Raw genomic sequence first — 22,658 nt, forward strand, 5'->3', positions numbered from 1 at the left:
TTTAAAATAATATCTAATTTGTAGTTTTTCTAAAGTGAATTATAAATAGTTATTAAAATATAACTGAATATTACTTAAATATTTAAAATAAAACATTTGTCTAATTTGTTAGTTCAAACTCTTTATATAAAATGTTGATACATTATCATATTCATTTAAGCACTTGAAATATAAAATTTCTAAAACTGGCTCAATATAAAATGATCTTTCTAGCATTTAGAGTTTGTATGTGACAATAGTTTCTGATTCTGATTGCTTAGGCAAACGGTATTATTTTAAACACCCATATACTATACTTAAAATGTAAATTATCTCTGATTGTGCTTTTAAGATAAGTTCTCTACAAACATTTTGTATATAATAGGTCAGGTTTCCTGAAGAGAGATAATTTGCAACAATCCAGAAACTGAATGCTTTCTTAATCATATTCCAAGCACTAGAATAGGAAAATAAATGACATTGAAAGAGGTTGAGACCCAGGTAGTCACATAATGAAGCACAGTGTCCCATTAATAACTGTGCTGCAGAAAAGATAAACTTAGCAATGACTATCTATTTTAAAAAATGCTGAATTTAGAATGATTTGCTTGAGTTACGAGGATTACTGCAATTAAAAAAATATTCAACTACATGGCCCATTAAGTATCCTGGAACCTGATCTTTTAGCTATAACAATTTAAATGATAAAAAAGGTAAATTGAAGGAAATTGAATAGAAAGTAAATGAGAAAATATAAATATATCAGAAGCATACAAAAAGAAAAGTACCAGCATAGATGAGCAATTTTGAAAAGCAAAAAATAAAACTTATGCCACATTATCAGTTAGGTGATTTCTGAGAAGAAAAAAACAGTTTTACCAATAGTTTCATGAAAAGGAAACTAAATGATAAAAAATACAAATTTTATATTCTGGTTTTAAAATTTTGCTATATGAGATTGGCACTTAATATGTCTTGAACGTATTTTTTAGATTCATTTATAAAATAGTACCAGCCCCTTCCGGCTGCTGTCCGCCTGCGCCGGCCGCATGAGCGAGGCGCCTGCGCTGGCCGCCGGGAGAGCTATGCTGCTGCCGAACATCCTGCTCACGGGTACACCAGGGGTTGGAAAAACCACACTAGGCAAAGAACTTGCATCAAGATCAGGACTGAAATACATTAATGTGGGTGAATTAGCTCAAGAAGGTCAGTTATATGATGGCTATGATGAAGAATATGATTGTCCCATTTTAGATGAAGACAGAGTAGTTGATGAACTAGAAAACCAAATGAGAGAAGGCGGAGTTATTATTGATTACCATGGTTGTGATTTCTTCCCTGAGCGCTGGTTTCAAATAGTTTTTGTGTTGAGAACAGATAATGATGTATTGTACAAAAGACTTGAAACAAGGGGCTATAGTGAGAAGAAACTACAAGAGAATATTCAGTGTGAGATTTTTCAAGTGAGAAGAAACTACAAGAGAATATTCAGTGTGAGATTTTTCAAGTTCTTTATGAAGAAGCCACAGCATCCTACAAAGGAGAAATTGTGCATCAGCTGTCCAGCAATAAGCCAGAAGAACTAGAGGATAATATAAACCAGATCATGAAATGGGTTGACCAGTGGGTCAAAGATCATAACTCTTAACTGGCCACTTTACAATCCCTCTTGAGGCCATCTCTGCCTACTTCACACAAATAACTCGTGTCAGTAAAAAAAAAAAAATTGTATTAAAATGGTGCTGCAGGCCTAGCAGGTGGATAATGTAAAGGTTTCTTTTTCTCCATGAGAAAGCTAAACAATCTCAACTATAGAGTGAATGTGATATTAAAGATAAAACTGAGCTGGACGTGGTGGCACACACTTATAGTCCCAATACTTGGGAGGCTGAGACAGGAGGACTGCAGGTTCAAGGACAGCCTCAGCAAGTCACAGTGAGACTTTAATCAACCTAGTGAGACCATGTTTCAAAATAATAAAATAAGGGTAGGGGTATAGCTCAAAGGTAGAATTCTCCTGGGTTCCATCTTCAGTACAAAAAATAAGATAAAAATACATTCCTTTGCCTCAGCTACTTAGGCCCTTTGCAACTCAATGAGACCCTATTTCAAAATAAAAGAGTAGGGCTGAAGCCTGGCAGGCATGATAGCACACACTTGTAATCCCAGCATTTGGGAGGCAGAGACAGGAGGATCTCACAGGTTCGAAGCCAGCCTCAACTACTTACCGAGGCTCTCAGCAACTTGGTGCCCTATTTCAAAAACAAAGAATAAAAAACAGGGCTTGGGGGTGTAGCCCCTGGGTTCCATCCCCAGTGCCGCAAAAAAATAAAAAATAAAAAATAAATAAATAAATAAATAAAATAGTACCAAATAAAAATAATATTGCCACATTTTAAAGACCTTATTGAATCACAAAAATAATGCAATAAACTGTAATATAGAACTTATACAATTTTGAAAATGTCCATGGACATTTGTAAATGTACATTAACATTTGTAAATTTTCATATGTGTGTGTGTGTGTTATGTGTGTGTATAATCAAAACAAAATAATTAACAAAGTAATGAATATTCAGTATAATTATTTGGAGATTTATCCACATTATTCATGTAATGACATGTAAATGAGTTTTTCCCCTCTCCTTCCTTCCCCTCTTCTCCCCTCCTTCTCCTCCTCCTTCCCTTCTCTACTCTACTCTACTCTACTCTACTCTAATCTACTCTCCTCATCTTTATTTTTGTACTGGATATTGAACCCTGGCTCATTCTACCTCTAAACTATACTCCCAGCTCATTTTTTTTTTTTTTGAAACAGTCTTCCTAAGTTGTTGAAGAGTCTCACTAATTGTTGAGGGTAGTCTTGAACCTGTGATCTTCCAGTTGCAGCCTCCAAAGCACTGGGGTTATGTATGTGCACGTCATTTCTCTTCTAGGGTTCACACTATGCTCACTGTACACAGGCTTAATCTGTTTATCAATCAGATAAGATATAAAAAGTGTTACAGCTACAGCACCTGTGCCCTGAAGCTGGAGAGTTTTTCAAATTAGCCATGTGTAACATACTCTGAACCCTGTACTTTGCTTCCATGTGGCGTGGCAGGCAGCCTTTTCTCTGTTCAGCTTTTCATCTTTTCAAATGTCAGTGTATTTTGTCCTATCATGAAAATAATCTTTACATTTTAGAAAAAAATTACTGTTCAGTTTTTTTCATTGATGAATAGAATTTCACAATATGCCTCTCAGTTCACATTTGATAGACTTAAATTTTTTCAAAACAATTAACATTTTACAGTTTGATTCATAATTTTATATCCAGATCAGCCATGATTCAGTTGTATTGTTGCTTCACATTCTTAGCAAGATTCAACATGTTTGATATTCTAATAGATGGGTAGTGGTATTCTCTAAGGTTTTACTTTGTATTTCCCTAATGACTAGTGGAAATTTTTTTTCACATTGTTATTGAATATTTTGTATAAATATTCAATGTTCCAATTTATTTGTTGGAAATATTGTCTTTCAATTAATTTAACTATGCACCATTATAAAAAATTAAATAATTATAATTATGTAAATGGATTTGATGATTCTGAATCCTCTGATTTCCATATGGATTTTGGAATAAGTATGCTAAATTTAATAAAACAAAAAGCCTAAATATTGGTTAGAAGATGTTGGTTTAGAGCCATGTTAATTTTTAGTGAAAATATTTTATAATTTGCAATGCACAGGATTTTCACAAGTTTTATGAGACTTTCTTAAGTATTTCATATTTTGCTGCTATTATAAATGGAAAGTTTTAACAGTTCAATTTCTAGAAGGAAATTTCTAGTATATAAAAATAGAGTTGAATTTGATGTACATTTATTGTGCAAATTCAGTAAACACACTAATTTCTTGTATAATTCCCATGTCTTTTCTATACAGATATGATGCCATCTATGAGTGAACATAGTGTTTCTAGGCATGGTGGCTCATGCCTGCAGTCAGAGTATTTGAAAGTCTGACATAGGAAGAGCACAGCTTCCTTTGGGTTTAATGCCCGGTACCAAATCAAACCACACCAAACCGAACAACAACAAAACACTCACCAAAATAAAGAACACCACTACCACACCAAAATGTAGTGTTTAGTGTTGCTTTTTCTACAATAAAAAAGCATTTTTTTTTTTTTTTTTTACTTTCTAGCTTTTTTGCAGTGATTTGGATCTTCCACATAGTATAGTAGAAAAGTAGAGTTGGAGGACACCCTTGATGTGTGCCCTGAGAAAAAGTCGATTCCATTGTTCCTGGGCTTACAGTTCTATTATTTGGAGATTTTTAAATCTCTGATAATACACTTAGAATTTCTTTACTTTCCCTTCTAGTTACATAAGTCTTGCTTCAGATAGTTGAAGCTTTTTAAAGAAGCAGTTGTGGTTATTATGCCTTCTTCATGAACTGAGATCTATAAAAGACAATTCCTGGGTACATTATTTGTTCTAAAATGTTTAGCTTTAAGCTAACATGGGCATTCCATTTTATGTTTTACTAGTAAAATATGAGATATAGTTTTGAATTTTCTTTTTACTTTTAATTTATTATGCCTTGATATTATTAGTGGCTGTCTTACTTAAAAGAAGGAAATAAATTTATATATTTTAATCTCTTCTGGCCAACTTTGAACTTTTTCAAAAATTTTAGAGAATTTATACTTACTGAAATTGTTTATGTACTTGAGTTTAATTGTTTTCTTTTTCTCCCTTTAATTTTCCCCATCTTCTTTGAATTGCTTCAGCATTTCATTACCATATTGTCTCTTTTTTGCCATATTAGCTATAACTGTTTTTATTTTAGTGGTTGGATTAGGGCTTATAATATAAATATTATATATGTTATACATATGTGTGTAAACTTTCAAATATTCTAGTGTTTTTCATATGAATATTAGAATCTGACAATAATTTATTTCAATATTCCTCTATAGGATTTGTGTTATTTCTAAATTTACATGTCATTTAAAGCTTATAATTAATTATTAGCTTTATTTTATCATTATTAAATTATTTTACATAGTCAATATTCTGTTTAACAGTGTAGTTACCATTTGGAATAATTTTTTTCATTGTGTAGTACAAGTTTTTATCTGTTACTATTTTTTTCTGACATAAGTACTCTCTTTTACTTTCCATGAAGTGTATGTAAAATAATCTTATATACTTTTGTTTTTAATTTGTTTGTAATGTGTCATTTTTCCTTGATTACTTTCAAGAATATATCTTGATTACTCATTTTAAGCATTTTTATTATGATTTGACATATTGTGAAACTGTGTTCATATTATAAAATGTTGAAAATTAGAAACAATTTTATTTTAGATGAAATATATCCTATAGATAAATGTTTGTTGATCTATGGGATTGTAGCTACATAGTTTCCAGTATATATGAATACTTGAGCCTTTTTAAAAACTTTTTATAATATTTTTCTTCATCTTTCAGAAATTATTCTTAGGAATATAATTTCCTCCAAATAATATATAATAAAATCCTAAATCATAAGAGAGATTATATTAGATACTTCTGATAATCATAATAAAGTATGGAAAAATAAAGACATTTTCTGTATATATAAATTGGATGGAAAACTTAAAATTTAAACCAATATTGTTGAGAATGAATCTTATAATTTATTTTTTATTTCTAGTTATAAAATAAATTCAAAATTAAAAACAAATTAAATCTGTTGTAAATTGCATAGCAATCAGAGAGATGCAAATCAAAATTACCCTGAGATTTCACCTAACTTCAATTAGAATGGCAATCATTAAAAACACAAAGAAATGATGGTGAGGATGCAGAGATGCGGGAACTCTAATTATACATTGTTGGCGTGATTGCAAATTAGTGAAACCACTTTGGAAAACAGTATGGAGGATTCTCAGAAGAATGGAAATGACTTACATATGATCCAGCAATACCATTTCTGGGTATCTACCCAAAAGAATGGAAATCAGCCAGGCATGGTGGCGCACGCTTGTAATCTCCATGCTTGGGAGGCTGAGACAGGAGGATCACACAGGTTTGAAGCCAGCCTCAGCTACTTAGGGAGGAGCTCTGCAACTTAGTGAGACCCTGTTTCCAAATAAAATATAAAATAGGTCTGAGAGTATAGCCTGGAGGTACAAAGCCCCTGGGTTCCACCCCAGTACCAAAAAAAAAAAAAAAAAAGAATGGAAACTAAACTAAGGAACTAATTAGCCACACAATTCACAATTGCCAAACTGTGGAACCTGTCAAGATGTCCACCAACAGATGAACAAACATGGTATATATACACAATAGAATTTTACTCAGCCATAAGAAAGAACAAAATTATGTTATTTTCAGGGAAATAATAGAGCTAGAGAACATTGTGCTAAGTGAGATTTGTCAGTCACAATGCAGGAGGAATCACAATACTTGACTTCAAACTATACTACAAAGCCATTGTAATAAAAACAGCCTGGTACTGGCACAAAAACAGACACATAGACTAATGGAGCAGAATAGAAGACCCAGAAACAAATCCACACACTTACAGCCAATTGATTTTTGACAAAGGGGCCAAAAACATACATTGGAAAAAAAGTCCATTCAACAAATGGTGTTGGCAAAACTGGTTAACCATATGCAGAAAATTGGAAATGAATCCCACTTTCTCACCCTGCACAAAATTCAATTCAAGATAGATCAAAGACTTGGAAATTAGACCAGAGACCTTGAGGCTCCTTGAAGAGGACATAGGTCCAACACTGCAACACATAGGCACAGATTAAAAACTCTCTCAACAAGACCCCAAAGGCACAACACACTAAAAGGCAAATCAATACATGGGATTGCATAAAACTTCTGTACAGCAAAGGAAACTGTCAAGAACTTCAATTGAGAGCCAACCAAATGGGAGAAGATTTTTGCCACCTACTTCTCTGAAAGAGGACTAATATCTAGAATATACAGAACTCAAACTCAACACTAAAAAAAATTCTAGTTGGATTTAGGTAAAATCTCAGGGTAGTTTTGATTTGCATTTCTCTGATTGCTAATGATGTTGAACATTTTTTCATGCATTTATTGGCCATTTGAATTTCTTTTTTCATGAAGTGTCTATTTAGTTCACTTGTCCGTTTTTTGATTGGGTTATTTGTTTTCTTAATGCTGAGTGTCTTGAGTTCTCTGTATATTCTAGATATTAGTCCTCTATCGGACAAGTAGGTGGCAAAAATCTTCTCCCATTGGGTTGGCTCTCGATTGAGGTTCTTGACAGTTTCCTTTGCTGTACAGAAGCTCTTCAGTTCATGCAATCCCACATATTGATTTGCCTTTTAGTTTGTTATGCCTTTGGTATCTTGTTGAGAAAGTTTTTATCTGTGCCTATGTGTTGCAGTGTTGGACCTATGCCCTCCTCAAGAAGCCTCAGGATCTCTGGTCTAATTTCCAAGTCTTTGATCTATATTGAATTGACTCTTGTGCAGAGTGAGAAAGTGGGATTTATTTACATTTTTCTGCATATTGTTAACCAGTTTTGCCAACACCATTTGTTGAATAGGCTATTTTTTTTCCAGGTAAGTTTTTGGCCACTTTGCCAAAAATCAATTGCCTATAAGTGTGCAAATATGTTTCTGAGTCCTCTATTCTGCTCCATTGCTCTATGTATCTGTTTTTGTGCCAGTACTATGCTGTTTTTATTAGTATGGTTTTGTAGTATAATTAAAAGACAAGTATTGTGATTCCTCCTGCATGGTTTTTGTTGCTGAGAACTACTTTGGCTATTCTGGATTTTTTGTTGTTACAAATGAATTTAATGATTAAATTTTTTATGTCTGTAAGGAATGATCTTGATAATTTAATGGGTATTATGTTGAATTTGTAGATTATTCATGAAATTATAGCTATTTTAATGACATTTATTCTGCTTATCCATGAACATGAAAGGTCTTTCCATCTTCCAAGGTCTTCTTCAATTTTTTTCAGTGTTTTATAATTTTCTTTGTAGAAATATTTTATGTCCTTTGTTAAGTTTATTCCTGTGTATTTTTTGTGGGATATCTTGAGTTGAAGTGTTTTCTGGATTTATTTTTTAGTGGCTTTATAATTGGTATACTGGAAAGCTTTTGAATTTTTAAGATTTATTTTATAACTTGACACATTGCTGAATTTGTTTATGAGTTCTATAAGTCTTTTGGTTAAGTTTATTGGGTCTTCTAAGTATAATATGTCATTTTCAAATGAAAGTTTGAGTTCTTCTTTTTCTATTTGTTCTCCTTTGGTTTTCTTTTCTTGCCTTATTGCTCTTGCTAGAGTCTCACGTACCATATTGAAAAGCAGTGGTTTTGTTTCTAATGATAGATTTTTTTTCTAGACAACCTCTAAAATATAAAGAAATTTTAGAATCTTTATATTTAAAATAATTTATAGGTAAAAGAGTTTATTAAACATTAATGTATTGTTTCACAATCTCAAAAATGTTCTTTTATGTAAGCACACTATTTCTTCTTACAAGTTTTTCTCCAGTTCTGCATTCAGTCTATTTTTACCACTTTGTCAGCCATGGCAAACACTAATTTTTCTTCTAATGCTATAAATTTATATTCTTCAGAATTTTATCTGTATGCAATAAAATATGAGTATAATCATACTAAAATTGAATTATCATATACATTTTTGGGTGTGTACAGAATAAATTTTTTATCTGGGGTAGCATTACTATGCTATGAGTTTTTTGTTTTTCTTTTAATTTATTCACATTTAGATTCTCTCTAATTTGGAATTACAGGTGTGTGTGTGTGCGTGTGTGTGTGTGTGCATGTGTGTGTGTGTGTGTGTGTGAGAGAGAGAGAGAGAGAGAGAGAGAGAGAGAGAGAGAGAGAGAGAGAGCAAGAGAGAGAACAGAAAAGATACCATCCAGGGCATACTCCCAATGACTTACTTCATCTAATTACTTCCTGCCCCAGTAGTCCATTAAACCATCAGTGGATTAGTTTATGGATGAGGGCTAACCCAATCATGATCTATTACATCCCAGAAACCTCACATCTGAACATATGAGACTTCAGGGACCTTCTAGATTCAATCCAAATCAATGAGGTTTCTTTCTGTTGTCCAATAAACTTTGGTGATAAATAGACCCTTGTGTTATGCTTATGTATGACTTTCTTCACTATCAAAACAATTATGAGTTTTTACCTTGATCTATTGTACAGGGTTATGATAAGTATAAAAATACTATCTTGTAGACATAACCAGTGTCATCTTTTCCAGCCAGAACCACAATAGCCCTCTTCTACTATTTATGCTCTCCTGTAGATACTTCTAAAGTGCATAAGTATATTGTTCTTTTACAAAAAGGGCACCACAAGACTTTCTTTCTTTGTATCTTTAATATTCAAACTTTATTGGCTTCGACATTCTAATTATGTTCTTCTTAAGATTTTGACAATCTGACTAAGCCATTGGTCATACAGGAGTGAGTGTAGTTATGCATGTCAGATTATCTATCATTGTGAATAAAATGGACAACTGTATTTGATGTGGCCTCAGGGATGATTCTCTTTGCAAAATATCTTTCAGAGTACCCATGGTTAAAATTATGTTACAGCAATTTTTCTCTTTAATGGATGCCTGCCATGCCATGGATACCCATGTCTAAACAATCCATGATTTTTCTTAACTATTTGATCACTGGGTATTATTTCAAAGACATAGTTTAGTTGAGAGACAGTAAAGCAATGAATTCAGGTATTGTGTGGTCCAATTTGTTTGTGTCATCCAAAAGTACTAGGATTCTCTGTTGGGTAAAACACATATTTTTTACTAAAATATTGTAACAGATTTTTATTTCATGGTTTGAGATATCTATCAGACACACCAAGTTCATGACTATAAAAGCCAGTTAGTGATTTATTTGATGTCCTATGGTCAGACTATTCATTTTCAGCATGGGTTTGTAGCTGATCAGGAGCTGCTTTTTCAAAGGCAGAGGGGAATATGACCTTACTTTATATCTTTAAAGATCTGCACTATTCTTTTCCTACTGCGGCTACAAGAATCTCATAAAAAAATTTTACCATCACAGAACACGTTTCTTTATTCATAACAGGCTGTGCAGAACATAGCAATTTAGCTTTCATTTCAGAAGGAACATCCTGAAATGCATCAGACTACTCTAGATATTTTAGTCATGAAATAAGCATGCACCTGCTAGTCTCCGCAAGTGTAGGTCCTAATACATATTCAAATATTAGAGATAAAACCCCAATGTGATATTATTAAGTGATTGAACAGGTTGGCTCTTTGGGGAGTTGATTAAGTCACTAGGGTAGAACTCTCATAAAATGTACACGTGACTTTGTAAAAAGCCTTTTCTTTCTCTTCTATCATGTGCATGCACAACCATGTATGAGAAAGAAGCCTTTATTAGACACTGTTTCCTTCATCTTGAACTTCTTAGCCTTTGAAATAATTAGTGATATATTTTGCTGTTTATAAGTTACCCAATTTAAGATATTTTGTTATGGAAGCTGAATTAAGGCAAATCCAATTAATATGTCATAGATGCAAAGGTTTAGTGTGATTTTCTTATGTTGATTAAATGTCATTGATACCCTTTCTTTAATTCATTTTGTTTTGTGAAATAACTTTTCAAAATACTACCAATACTACTACTTTGTGAAACCCTAATATAAGTAACGAGGTAAATATAATTTTTCAAAACGATGAAGTGCAAGGAAAGGTAAATGATAAATAATAGTGCTCAGCTATAAGTGTAAAATGCTTTGAATTTCACTCATTTGTGGGGCATTTGCTCCACTCCAGAAATATATTGATTTGGTCTGAGAGGTAATAGATCCTAAATTGTTAGTGATTAGATTACCATGTAATTACAGTTCTGTTAATTTTATTTTCTTTTTTATTTCAACAATTATCTTATTTTGGGGGGATCAAATATCATGTTTAAATTAAATGGGGTGATGAGAAGAATTATCAACTCTTTATCTCTCACAGTTTTTATAGTGGTGCTAATCTTTAAAGTTTTCCCAGGAGATAATATCAGAATATTAGGTTAATTTGGGGCCAACTCTTAGACTTAAAGCCTGTAATACAGACTTCAAACATTGAGTCTGGGGACTATCAAAATTCTATTGGAAATATTATTAGATGAACGTGGGTTAAGTATTGAATCCCTGACCACTTCAACTCTCCATTCGTATTTCAACCTTGGGGACATTTGGGGCTTTGGGGGCAAATGGAGTGCTATGATATCTAATAATCTGCAAAAGTATAGCTCCTTGGTCTCCAAGAGTCAACTGAAATGGAGAAAACACTCCAGGGAAGATTTATGGAATATACATGTGGATATGAAGCAGATTCTTTCCAAAAGACATAGTCTCATCCTCAGTTAAGAGACTGCAGTCCTGACAACTAGTTTAGTCTGAGAAGCTCAGATAAAGACATATTCCCATTAGTATGAATTTAGTTAAACTTCTTAAATTATTTCATTGATATATAGTAGGCAGCATCTTAACCAGGCATATATTACATTTTAAGTGACCCTGTGACTAATAGCCTTGCTAGAGATTCCTCATGAAATAATACTCTGCTACTACTCTAGCCCTATGACATACTCTGGTAATTATTCTCATTAAATCTAAAACAGTTAAAACAATTTGACTCTTTCTTTAGGATAACATTATTTTTATAAAGATTGTGGAAATAAATTTTGTCATATTATTTTATGTATTATTTCTGACATACAAAGGTGAAACACTACAGAGGTCTTCAAGGAAGCGGGAGCTCCTTCAGCCTGGAGAATGTAACAGCCTCTAGAACTTTAAAACTTTGCAGGATTATCCAGACTGTTGTTTCACTTCAGAGATTTAATTGAAGAATTAAATTACAGAAACCAAGATTTTTTTTCCAATACAGTTGGTCTAGAAATTTTAGTCATTTCAAACATAATAACTGTAATTCAATGTTGAGTCCAGGCTTTATGTAAATCTTGATGGCTATGAAAACTGCTCTATATATCTGAAGTTGATGCATTGAACCCTGATTGCTAAGAGAGTATACCTTTGTAGTGAATTTTACCTATTTGAATTTTGTATTCAATGCCCCTTGATCTAATACACTTAAGTCTAAACTTAAGTTGAAATTTTTGAGTAGTCAGTGCATGATCTATTTTAAAATGACACTTATCTGCTGCAATAGTTAATTAGCCAACATTAATTTCACAAAAATCTCTCAGAAAACTTTTATAAAATCTGGTAGAGTTGTGACAGGGCTATATTAATGAAGATGGTAACCAATGTTTCCTCACTAGATGCATTTTGAAATTAACAATAAGATTTACTGCCAGCATTTAATTTATAATTTCTCGTGAGGACAATTTTAGGAACTGTAGTTATTGATTTTCTCTAGTCCAGTTGGTTCTCAAAACTTTTAGTCTAGAATCACTTTGTCTCCTACAAAAAGTAATTAAGGATCCTATTTGTTTATATGTGTAAAATCTGTGGACTTTTACTGTATTAAGTATTAAACCCCTAAAACTTGGCAAAGATGTAAGTATCAATTCATTTAGAAATAAGAATAATAAACCATGACAGGTCAACTTATTATTGAAATTTTTATTTTAAATTTACTATAATTGTCAAAAATATTGAAAATATTGACATTCTTTTGCAATTTAGCAAATTTCTTTAATGTCTGGACTAATAAACTAATATTGAATTCTTAGAATTAGTTACGCACATGGCATTTTTGTTAAAGTATGTGAGGTCTTTCTTTTCTTCTACAGACATGTAGCTGAAAAAGAAGTCACACCTTTATGGATTTTTCAGATAATAAAAGCTAGTATTCCTGATAATATAGAAAAGCTTTCAATAATAAATCAATTCTTAAAAGTTAGTTGCAATGCATAACTAGAAACCTCGTCAAAAATTTTCATACATTGTCACATTAGCCTGTTACTTTGAATGAATCTTTTATGCTTATATATTTCTGTGTCACAATGCATTGTTAGAAAAATATTAATCTATGATATTATACAGAACATTCAGATTATATATTTTATTATGTAGTAACAATTTGATTCATAAATACAATCATGAGCTTTATTTTAAAATACTTTAAATACTGGGAAATAGTCAAACTTATGGCATCAGATATAAGTTTTTCAAAATTATAATTTTATCCTTGAAAGAATTCTACCATTGGTTAAAAAAATACTGTTTCTTTCTCATTTTTGGAAAAAAGAAAACTCACTTTACTATTAGTTTTCAAGGAAATATCAGCCTAATACCTAAATCTTGAATACCATAATTTTTCTTCCAGTAATTCTTTTCAAGTAAAAAAAAAAAAAAACTTATTTCATGTAATAGAAGCTAGTTCAGCTCATATCTGAAATAGGTCACAAATGCTTTTTCCCTAGGTAGTTGTTATAGTTAGATATATAATGTTCCCTGAAGAGCTTATAAATTGGTGCTCAGAGTTGATATAATTGAATCATGAGGACTGTAATCTCGTCAGTAGCTAAATGCATATTAAAGGATTTATCTGGGTGCTAACCTATGTAAGTGGAGGTGGGATATGCTGGAGAAGGTGGGTCTCTGGGGGTATGGCCTTAGCAACTGTGCTTGTACCCTTGAATCCTCTTGCTTCTTTACTCTCCCTGGCTTCTGACCTCTGTGATGTGAGAGCAGAGCCTTTGCTCTACATTTCTCTGCTTCCCATTAATATACCTGGAGACCACTGACACTGGCCTTACATGGACTAAACCCAGAATATCTACAATTGTGTGAGCAAATAAATCTTTCTTCTTCTAAGTTGTTTGGTCAGGGATTTTGGAGCATAGCAGTGATGCAGTAGTCATTGAACCTCAATATAGAGAAAGAGTATATTTCTAATTTTGTCACATACAATGATATGTTAGTAAAATTAACAATATATATTATTTCATTAGAATAATATTGAGTAAAGTTTTTTTTTTGTGTGTGTGTGTGTTTATGCTGTGAATGCATGATGGAGGACACAATGACTCCTAGTACCATAATTGCTACTATCTTGATTCATTCTAAATAACCCAGTACATTTATACACATTTCCACTTGAATTACCAAGGCAAATACCAACACAAATTAATTCTCCATATAAATTTTTAAAAAATGTTTTAATTAGGAGAGACATACATTTTTTTGTGTGTGTGTATGATAGTGGAGGTGGAACCCAGAGGCATTCTAACTCCAAACTATATATACCCTTAGCGCTATTTTTTTATTTTTATTTTGAGACAGAATATCACTGAGTTGCAGAGCTCCTCACTAAGTAGTAGCTGAGGATGGCCATGAACTGAAATCCTCCTGTCTCAGCCACCCAAATGCTGGGATTACCTGGCTCCACACATTGTATTTTTTTAATATTTTTTAATTGGTGCATTGCAGTCATATATCAATCACATTGGAGTACAAGACTTGAGAGGATATACAAGCACACATCATCCAATTAGCCCTCATCCAGCCCTCATTCCATTCCCTCCCCCTCCCTAGATCCCATGCTTGTTTGGTGATTAACTTTGATACATTTTTTTATGTACCTCCTGCGTTTTAAAGAGGCTCCATCCTCCCCTATTCCATACCCTCTAATTGGTCACCTTAGTTGCTTCACTATAGGGCCCTTTCTATAGCTTGACCTCTTCCTGTTGCCCCTTTCCTCCTAGTTATTACTGATTAGGGGAAGCATCTGACTTATATTTTCTGTGATATTTCTCTGTGCATGCTGTGTTGCAAGTACCGATCTCACTCCTGACGGCCCCAGTAGTGGCCTGGCTACCCAGTGGACTGATCCAGACCTTGCTGGCTCAAGCAGCGGCCTTGCTTCATGGGAGGCCCTGATTCTGGTTTTGCTGGCCCCGACACCAGTCTAACCCCTCATCTGGCTTGATCCCAGCCTCGCTGGCCCCAGCACCGGCCTAACCCCTCGGCAGGCTCTGATCCCAGCCTCGGAGGCTCTAGTAGTGGCCTTGCCTCCTGTCAGGCTCCAATGCCGGCTGTTGGCCCCGGCATCGGTCTAACCCCTCGGCAGGCTCCGATCCGGCCTCAGAGGCCTCAGTAGTGGCCTTGCCTCACGGCAGGCTCCGATGCTGGCTGCCAGTCCCGGCACCGGCCTAATCCCTCGGCAGGCTCCCATCCCGGCCTTGGAGGCCTCAGCACCAGCCTTGCCTCATGGCAGGCTCCAATGCTGGCCATTGGCCCCGGCACCAGCCTAACCCTTCGGCAGGCTCTTATCCCGGCCTCAGAGGCACCAGTACCGGCCTTGCCTCACGGCAGGCTCCGATGCTGGCCGCTGGCCCCGGCATCGGCCTAACCCCTTGTCAGGCTCCGATCCCAGCCTCAGAGGCCCCAGTAGTGGCCTTGCCTCACAGCAGGCTCCAAAGCCGGCCATTGGCCCCAGCACCGGCCTAACCCCTCAGCAGGCTCTGATCTGGGCCTTGGAGGCCTCAGTAATGGCCTTGCCTCACAGAAGGCTCTGATGCCAGCCACTGGCCCTAGCACCAGCCTAATCTCTCGGTAGGCTCTTATCCTGGCCTCGGAGGCCTCAGTAGCAGCCTTGCCTCATGGAAGACTCGGATGCCGGCCATTGGCCCCAGCACTGGCCTAAACCCTCAGCAGTCTCCAATCCCAGCCTCGGAGGCTCCAGCACCAGCCTTGCCTCATGGCAGGCTCCAATCCCAGCTTTGCTGTGTCTGTCGCCAGCCTCACCCCTCAGCAGGCTCCAATCCGATCACCCTCTTCGCCCAACCAATTGTCCCACGTTCTCGAGGTTGCGTGGTGGTAACATTCTGCCTCTGGGGTTATTATTTCAAAGGTTCCAGGTGTAATGCATCAGATCTCTGCCTCCCCTGAGTACTGGCCACTACCATTGCCACTGCATCCACCATTTCAAATCCTTCCCAGGCTCTTTTTCCACTCTGAATGTTGTCCAGTGTTCCTAAGCATGCGCGACGGTAGCATTCAACATTTGGTGTAATTTCTCCAAAAATATAAGTTTAGTAGGATCTGGTTTCTGCTTCTCCTGAATACAAGTCTCCACCCCCATCACAGAGATCTCTTTCAACACCGCCTTTCTCCTTGGTCTCCGCTAAACTCTCTCCTTACAGGTGATGTCCAAGATTCTTAACAATATAGAGAAACAGCAGTCCTCCTTCACGGGGAATTTTTCCATAAGTTCCAGTCCAGTGCATTTGGATAAGTTTTGTCTGCATCTCCAGTGTCCTGGCATCTGCCACGGCTTTCTCAACTCCTCTCAGATATTTTTTCTTTTTTCTTTTCTTTTTCTTTCCCTTTTTTTTTTTTATAATAAGAGAAGATGGTATATGTGGTTTGAGGAGGTAGTGGGATCAGGCACTCAGTAGCACTGTGACTCGGTAGGTTTCCCCATGGGTCCAGTGTGCTCCGAACTACTCTGCCTGGGGCCCAGAGTCCCGTGACCCTGGCCCCGGCTGGTGTGCCCTGCGTGCCCCCTGCCCGGGACCCAGGGTACTGGGCCCGGTTTCTCCAGGGTTCTGGCGTGCTACGCACGTTCCGGCCTGGGGTCCAGAGTCCTGCGACCCGGGCCCACACATTGTATTTTGAGACACATTATTTTGGTAATAATTATTAAGAAACTTGAACATAGCAGCACAATTTGCAATAGCCAAAATATGGAACTAACCTTAGGTTTCCATCAACAAATGAATGGATTGCAAAATTATGGGAAATACATGCATTGGAATTCTACTCAGCTATAAAGAAGAGCAAAATCATGTCATTTGCAAGAAAATGGAAAGACTTGGAGATCATTATGTTAAGTGAGATCATCCAAGCACAGAAAGAGAAGGGACTTATGTTTTTCTAATATGCTCAAACTAGGGAGTGTTGGGGATACAGAGGGACTCCAGACAATGAAGGAGAAACCTCACCAAAGCTAGAATGAAAGGATAGGAGAGGAAGAAGGCTGAGTTTGATTAATGAAAGAGTTACATCTGAATTTGTGTAAAAATATAAATATAGCATGGTTAACCTGGACCCTCTTTGTTGGGGAAGTGCGGGGTAGGGTACCATGCATAGTCTGAATGTACGCTATTTTCAATATGTTCAATATAAAAATTTAAAAGAAAATAAAAGGAAACTTGGGAAACAATTATAGGATAAACTCATGATCATGCTGGGTCCACTGAGATGAAAATTGGCAATATTTTTATCACATAATCTTCACTGGATATTTTTCACCTATTAACAATAGCAGCATTCTATGTTTTCAGGTGTTAATTATGATTTAGACTCAGTAATAAGTAACTGAACAAATCTTTGTATATGCCTCTCTTCATATAATCAATCCACAAAAATAGTCCTGAGTACCTTTGGCAAACAACAAAAGGAATAATTGCACTCTATCTTGTGACAGTGTCATGAAGTCTTTCCAATTTTTGAATAGTTCATGTCTGTTTGAAGAAGTATTTTTATCTTTTAGTTTTTTACTCTCTAATAGTGGCTTATGTCTCTAGTTTGTTCCCTAATTCTAGATTAAATTTCTTTCATTTACATCTGTAAAATAGAATTTTGGGAGACTTGCAATGTAATATATTCCAGAAACTTCATGATGAATTAACCACTTTCTAGAGCTCTTAATGTATTGAATGCTCTGATGACCAATCAGCACTGCTGATTATTACACCAAAGTATCTGATCATCATATAGTGCCTTCTATCTCCTGTGGCTTTATGATGCTATTTATCTTATAGTGTCTTTTACAACCTGTAAGTATAGCCAATGAAGACATTTTTCAGGATTTTGATATTCTCTTTCATCTATTTTGTATCACTACACTAAATTAATTTAATTGTTTAAACACTGCTAATGAATATAAATAAGATTGACAAAATCAGGTTGTATATTACAGTCTACTTGAACATTAATATTTTATTCATCCTTTGCTTTCCCTTTTGTACAACATTGTAGGGATTTCTGTTATTCTAACCTCAATATAGATTGTTGAAACTATCTGGCAAATTTCAAAAACCATCTTTAAATGCTCAAGTTATTTTTTTGAATACAGAAAATGTTTCAATATATTTTATAGTTATTTTGGCTTGATCTAGATATATGTTATTTCTTTATGATTTTAACAAGTAGGAAATAGATTTATACATATATTACTAAAATGTATACTGATTTAATTTAGAATAATGCCTCAGTGGTTTTGGTGTATAATATTTTATTCTCAGGTAGAACTTTACAATTATCTCCTCTAAGGTGTGTTGAGATCTGTGCTCACTTACAGATGTGATAGCAGTTGTAATATTTATGGTGCAGGATGATGTTAACAGTTACTCTGTTTTCTGGTAGTTCACCTGTACACAGTCACTATATGGTTACTTAATAAGACAAGATTCATTTATCAGAGAAACCCATCATATAATCACACTCATAATAATGCAAATTCATCAATAAGTCCTTGTTTAAATTCCCAATCCATTTTATCTCATAAGTTTCTTTATTGTAAACAACTTATATAATAAGAATATAAGTTAAACTTTATGATAATTTAGCATACTTTAATATGATGCCTAGAATCTGAATTGATTAAATCAGCCTTATTGCAAGGAAAGATATACTATTCTGGATAGTTGGAACTCCCTCACTCTCTGTGCATTGAGCCACTAATTTAAATTTTTGTGTTTGCTCTTTAACTTTTGTAGCAGACACAAAAGGAGACAACCCTTGCATAATATTTATTACCACCTGTCAGGGGCCCTGTCAGGGACCAGTTGTGGCTGCAGTGGCGATGGGGAATGGTGATGGTGAGATTCCCAAACAAGACAAAAGCATGCAAAGTTTCCATCCAGAGGAGAACAGCGGCAGCTTCATTTTACAGGCTCATCTTCTATATAGGTTTCTGGGGAAAATGGTGCAGTCATGCCAGCTTAATGGGTACATGCATGCTATACTTATGATTACATTGGCTTGAAATTCCTCTGGGCCTCACATTCCACTCTCTATAAAGTGGAAATAATGCGACTTTACCCAGAGATTATTACATTGAGCCCAAAGGCCATAGCAGCAATAAAGTGTACAATAGATGAGTATTAGTTTCTCAACCACATAGGTGAAGATAGTTAATGCCCACCTCCAGGAAAAGCCCATTGAGTTCTTCCAAGGTTGTAAGTGGATTCTCCTATAAGGCCTGAACAGCCTGTATCTCTGCATCCATCTCTGTTAAGTTTTGCTGTACCTGCTGGTGGTGGTCTGGAATGTATATGCATCCTTCTACATGGAAAGCACATGTTCCAACCTGGGCAGAAGTGAATATATCCAACACCATCTTATTCTGCAAAAGCACCTTCTGTATCTGGGTGGTTTCATTCATCAAAAGATAGAGTCTGACAACATGTATTTAAAGTTTCTACAACATGTTCATATAAGGCTTCTGTCTGTAGCTCCACATCTATAGTACCACCCCATGGAATAAACAAGGCTAAACTGTAAAAACCATCACATAGCAGAGCACACACGGTGTCAACAGTGACACAGAAAGTCACAAATATTAGTCTAACAGGGAAGAATTGGGAGCATTTGTCATTAGATATACAACCTCCACCAAGTACACCTTCTTGACGAATGAACAGGAAGGTATGGCCAGCCATAATATCCACAAACCCATAGATAGACAGCTGAGAGTAAATCAATGGGCTTTGTACTTATTAGTTTCCACCTATCCCACCACCTGTTGATACCTGGTAAATGAGTAATTTTCTGAAATAGTTCTTGGGGCAAGCATCCAGCATTTTTCTTGGTCATAGAACAGTTTACTTCTTCTATACAAAAAGGCGCTACACTTTTAAACTCTACATATGCTACCATTAACCAGCCTCACCCATTTTTTAGCATTATACCAAGAAGGAGGGGGACAGTATTATAGTTTCAGTGCAACAAATCTTCTATAGTAGGGCATTGTTTAGCCTGTTCTGGGCTGATGTTGTTCTGGGCTAATCAGGTAGGCAGTTGTCTGCAGTATCAGGGATGATTTACCATGGGAGACTTTTGGCTGCTTCCACTGGTAACTTCATCCAGACCTAGGAATGGGAAGAGTTGTTGTGAAGTCTTGCAAAGATGTGTACCCAGAAAATCAGGCTATTCTATGCTGTTAATCCAGACAAAGGACAGAGCAGAGAAACAATCATAGTAAGTTCTTTCTTTCTGGGAGGATACAGGCAACATGCTCATTTTGTGAGATAGCAATGACCAGAATAGGGGCCCCTCTAGGTTTATGGTACCACACCAAAGCACTCTGGGTAGGAGGTAATGGATTAGGAACATCCTCCACAGCACAAAATGGAATAGGCTATAGTCTTATGACCTGTGTTCTTTTTACCCCTGGGGAAACATGACCTGCACCAAGCAAGGCCAGGAAGCTATCAAAAGGTCCACTCATAACAGGGCCTTCTATACCAGGCCCCATGGCTCCAGGAGTACAACCCATGGTCCCTGAGAAACCTACACATATCAGGTCCATTCTCAGACATCTTACCTTCTCAGAGACAAGGATTTAGCTGTAGTGAGTAAAAGGACTTCTCACTCATCTCTGGTCACAACAGGGATTCCTCAATGCTTCCTATTACCTCCAAAGTGTGGCATTTTTGATATTACCTTATCTAAGGGGGGCTTCCCAGTGTGATGAGATTGTTCATTTAAAAGCCTTACTGCCATGGGTACTTGTGCCTGCCATCTTTTCCAATATGGTGGGCGGTGGCAAGACCTTCAGCTTCTGTTTAAAAATTCCATTAAAACATTCAATCATTCCAGCTGCTTGGGGCTAGTAGAGAACAGGAAACTGCCAATGTATACAACTGTCTTTAGTCCAGATATGTACCTGCTGGCCTGTAAAACGAGTGCTTCTGTCATTTGCCACTACCATGGGCTAAGCATAAGAAACTGACAACTGTTCAAGGGTGGCTACAGTATGTTGCTGGTCAGTATGCACTACTAGGTAGGCAAAATCCAAACCTGGGGCCATATTCATGGCTGTCAGAATATACTGGCATCCCTGATTCATTGGCAGTGGACCAGTATAGCCAACCTGTATTTCTGTAATGTTGACTACCTCAGGGAACTTGTCCTGTGATTATAGGAACCCTGCCACTCTGTGGGTGATGTTTTGCATACCAAAGATGTTGCTGTATAGCATCTTATGATTGCTCATAGGTAAGAGGCAATCTCCACCACTAGACTACAAACCTACATGTCCTAGCTTCTTATGTTACCATGATACTGCTGACAAGGGCCCCATGTGCAATCAGAGAACTCAAACTTTCACTAATGCATCAGCAGCTGATCCTTGCACATTGGTTACAGACACATTCTGAAACCACTACAAGGTGGGAATGGTAATTATACTACCCAATTGGGTCATTTCAGTTAGCTTCAGTTCAGTATTATCAGCCCTATCATACCATTGATAAAACAGCCATGTAGATACTGTTTCTTCTTTTTCTTGCATTGCTTTGTCAGATCACATAATTTCATATGTGTATATAGAGTCATACTGGTATAGCAAATAGGTTGTCAGAGTATTAAGACCCCTGCTTCCCTAAGGGCTAAAGGCTACTCTGTTTCTAGTGTCAGCCTTATCTGGGGGCAGGCGCATGGGAGCCTACCACACTGCTGAAGCAAGAAGCCAGAGAAAACTCATTTGAACAGTGCAGCTATGGTTGCAAGGGAAGTTTCAAAAGTAAGATCCCCAGCAAGAAGAAAGCTGGATGAAGTCACCATCCAGAGGAGAATGACAGCTTTATTTTACAGACTCATCCCCTACATCAGGCTCTGGGCAAAATGGTTCACATCACACCAGTATAACATACATAACTATATATATATATATATATATATATATATATATATATATATATATTGTGGCTGCCCAGCATGACCTGCCTAGTCAACCTTATATAACTAAATGTTCATCTGTGGCTGTACAGGATTAGGAGGGTCATCTGTGGCTGCTCAGGATGATTAGAGTCATGTCACTGCCTACCTGTATTTCCTCTGGGCCTCCCACCACCAAAATGTGGTATTTGGTATTTTAAAAAATATCTTAATTGATCCTTCATTCCTTACCATAAGATAATATAATATCAATAAGTATTTTGTCATTGTATGCAATAATCCACTAGCGCTTCATTTTTCAGCAATAGTCAGATAATGATATCAAATCAAATAATCAAGTTAAATTCCCTTTCTCAAGTGTCTGAAACCATTTCTGGCTCCAATACTGTGCCATTAGAAATTGAAATCAGAATATGACAACTGCTCTGAATATTTTAAGATAAAATTATTAATAAAACAATATAGTTTTTTTTTAACTATAGTCTTTCAGACACTAAGGAATTAGATCCAATACAGTTAGTAAGTCCAATTGGTAACATTCAGAAAAAGAAATAGACATCTACCTGCAAGCTGTTTCCACATTTTTCTCTTGTGTTTAAATAAGAGTAGAAATTGATATGGGATGCTGATTGTAGTTCTTACCATTAAAAGTGTCTCAATAAACTCATATATCTGCAGTTTTGTTCATTATTGAGAAATCTTCAGGTAGAAAATAGGTGTCCATTTTTTCCTTTTCAAATATTTA

At 35.9% G+C, this 22,658-nt stretch overlaps 1 protein-coding gene across 1 annotated transcript; it reads left to right on the forward strand.

Moving 5' to 3' along the window:
* Positions 1–1,064: 1,064 nt before the first annotated feature.
* Positions 1,065–1,627, forward strand: LOC308258854 (adenylate kinase isoenzyme 6-like; the record flags this gene model as incomplete). The annotated part of the gene is given in 2 exon segments (XM_080689482.1): positions 1,065–1,445; positions 1,448–1,627. Coding segments are annotated over 2 exon segments (561 nt in total).
* Between the last annotated feature and the right edge of the window lie 21,031 nt (positions 1,628–22,658).

Source organism: Muscardinus avellanarius (genome assembly GCF_963383645.1).
Source record: "Muscardinus avellanarius genome assembly, chromosome: 2".
In the NCBI taxonomy this organism is placed as follows: domain Eukaryota; kingdom Metazoa; phylum Chordata; class Mammalia; order Rodentia; family Gliridae; genus Muscardinus; species Muscardinus avellanarius.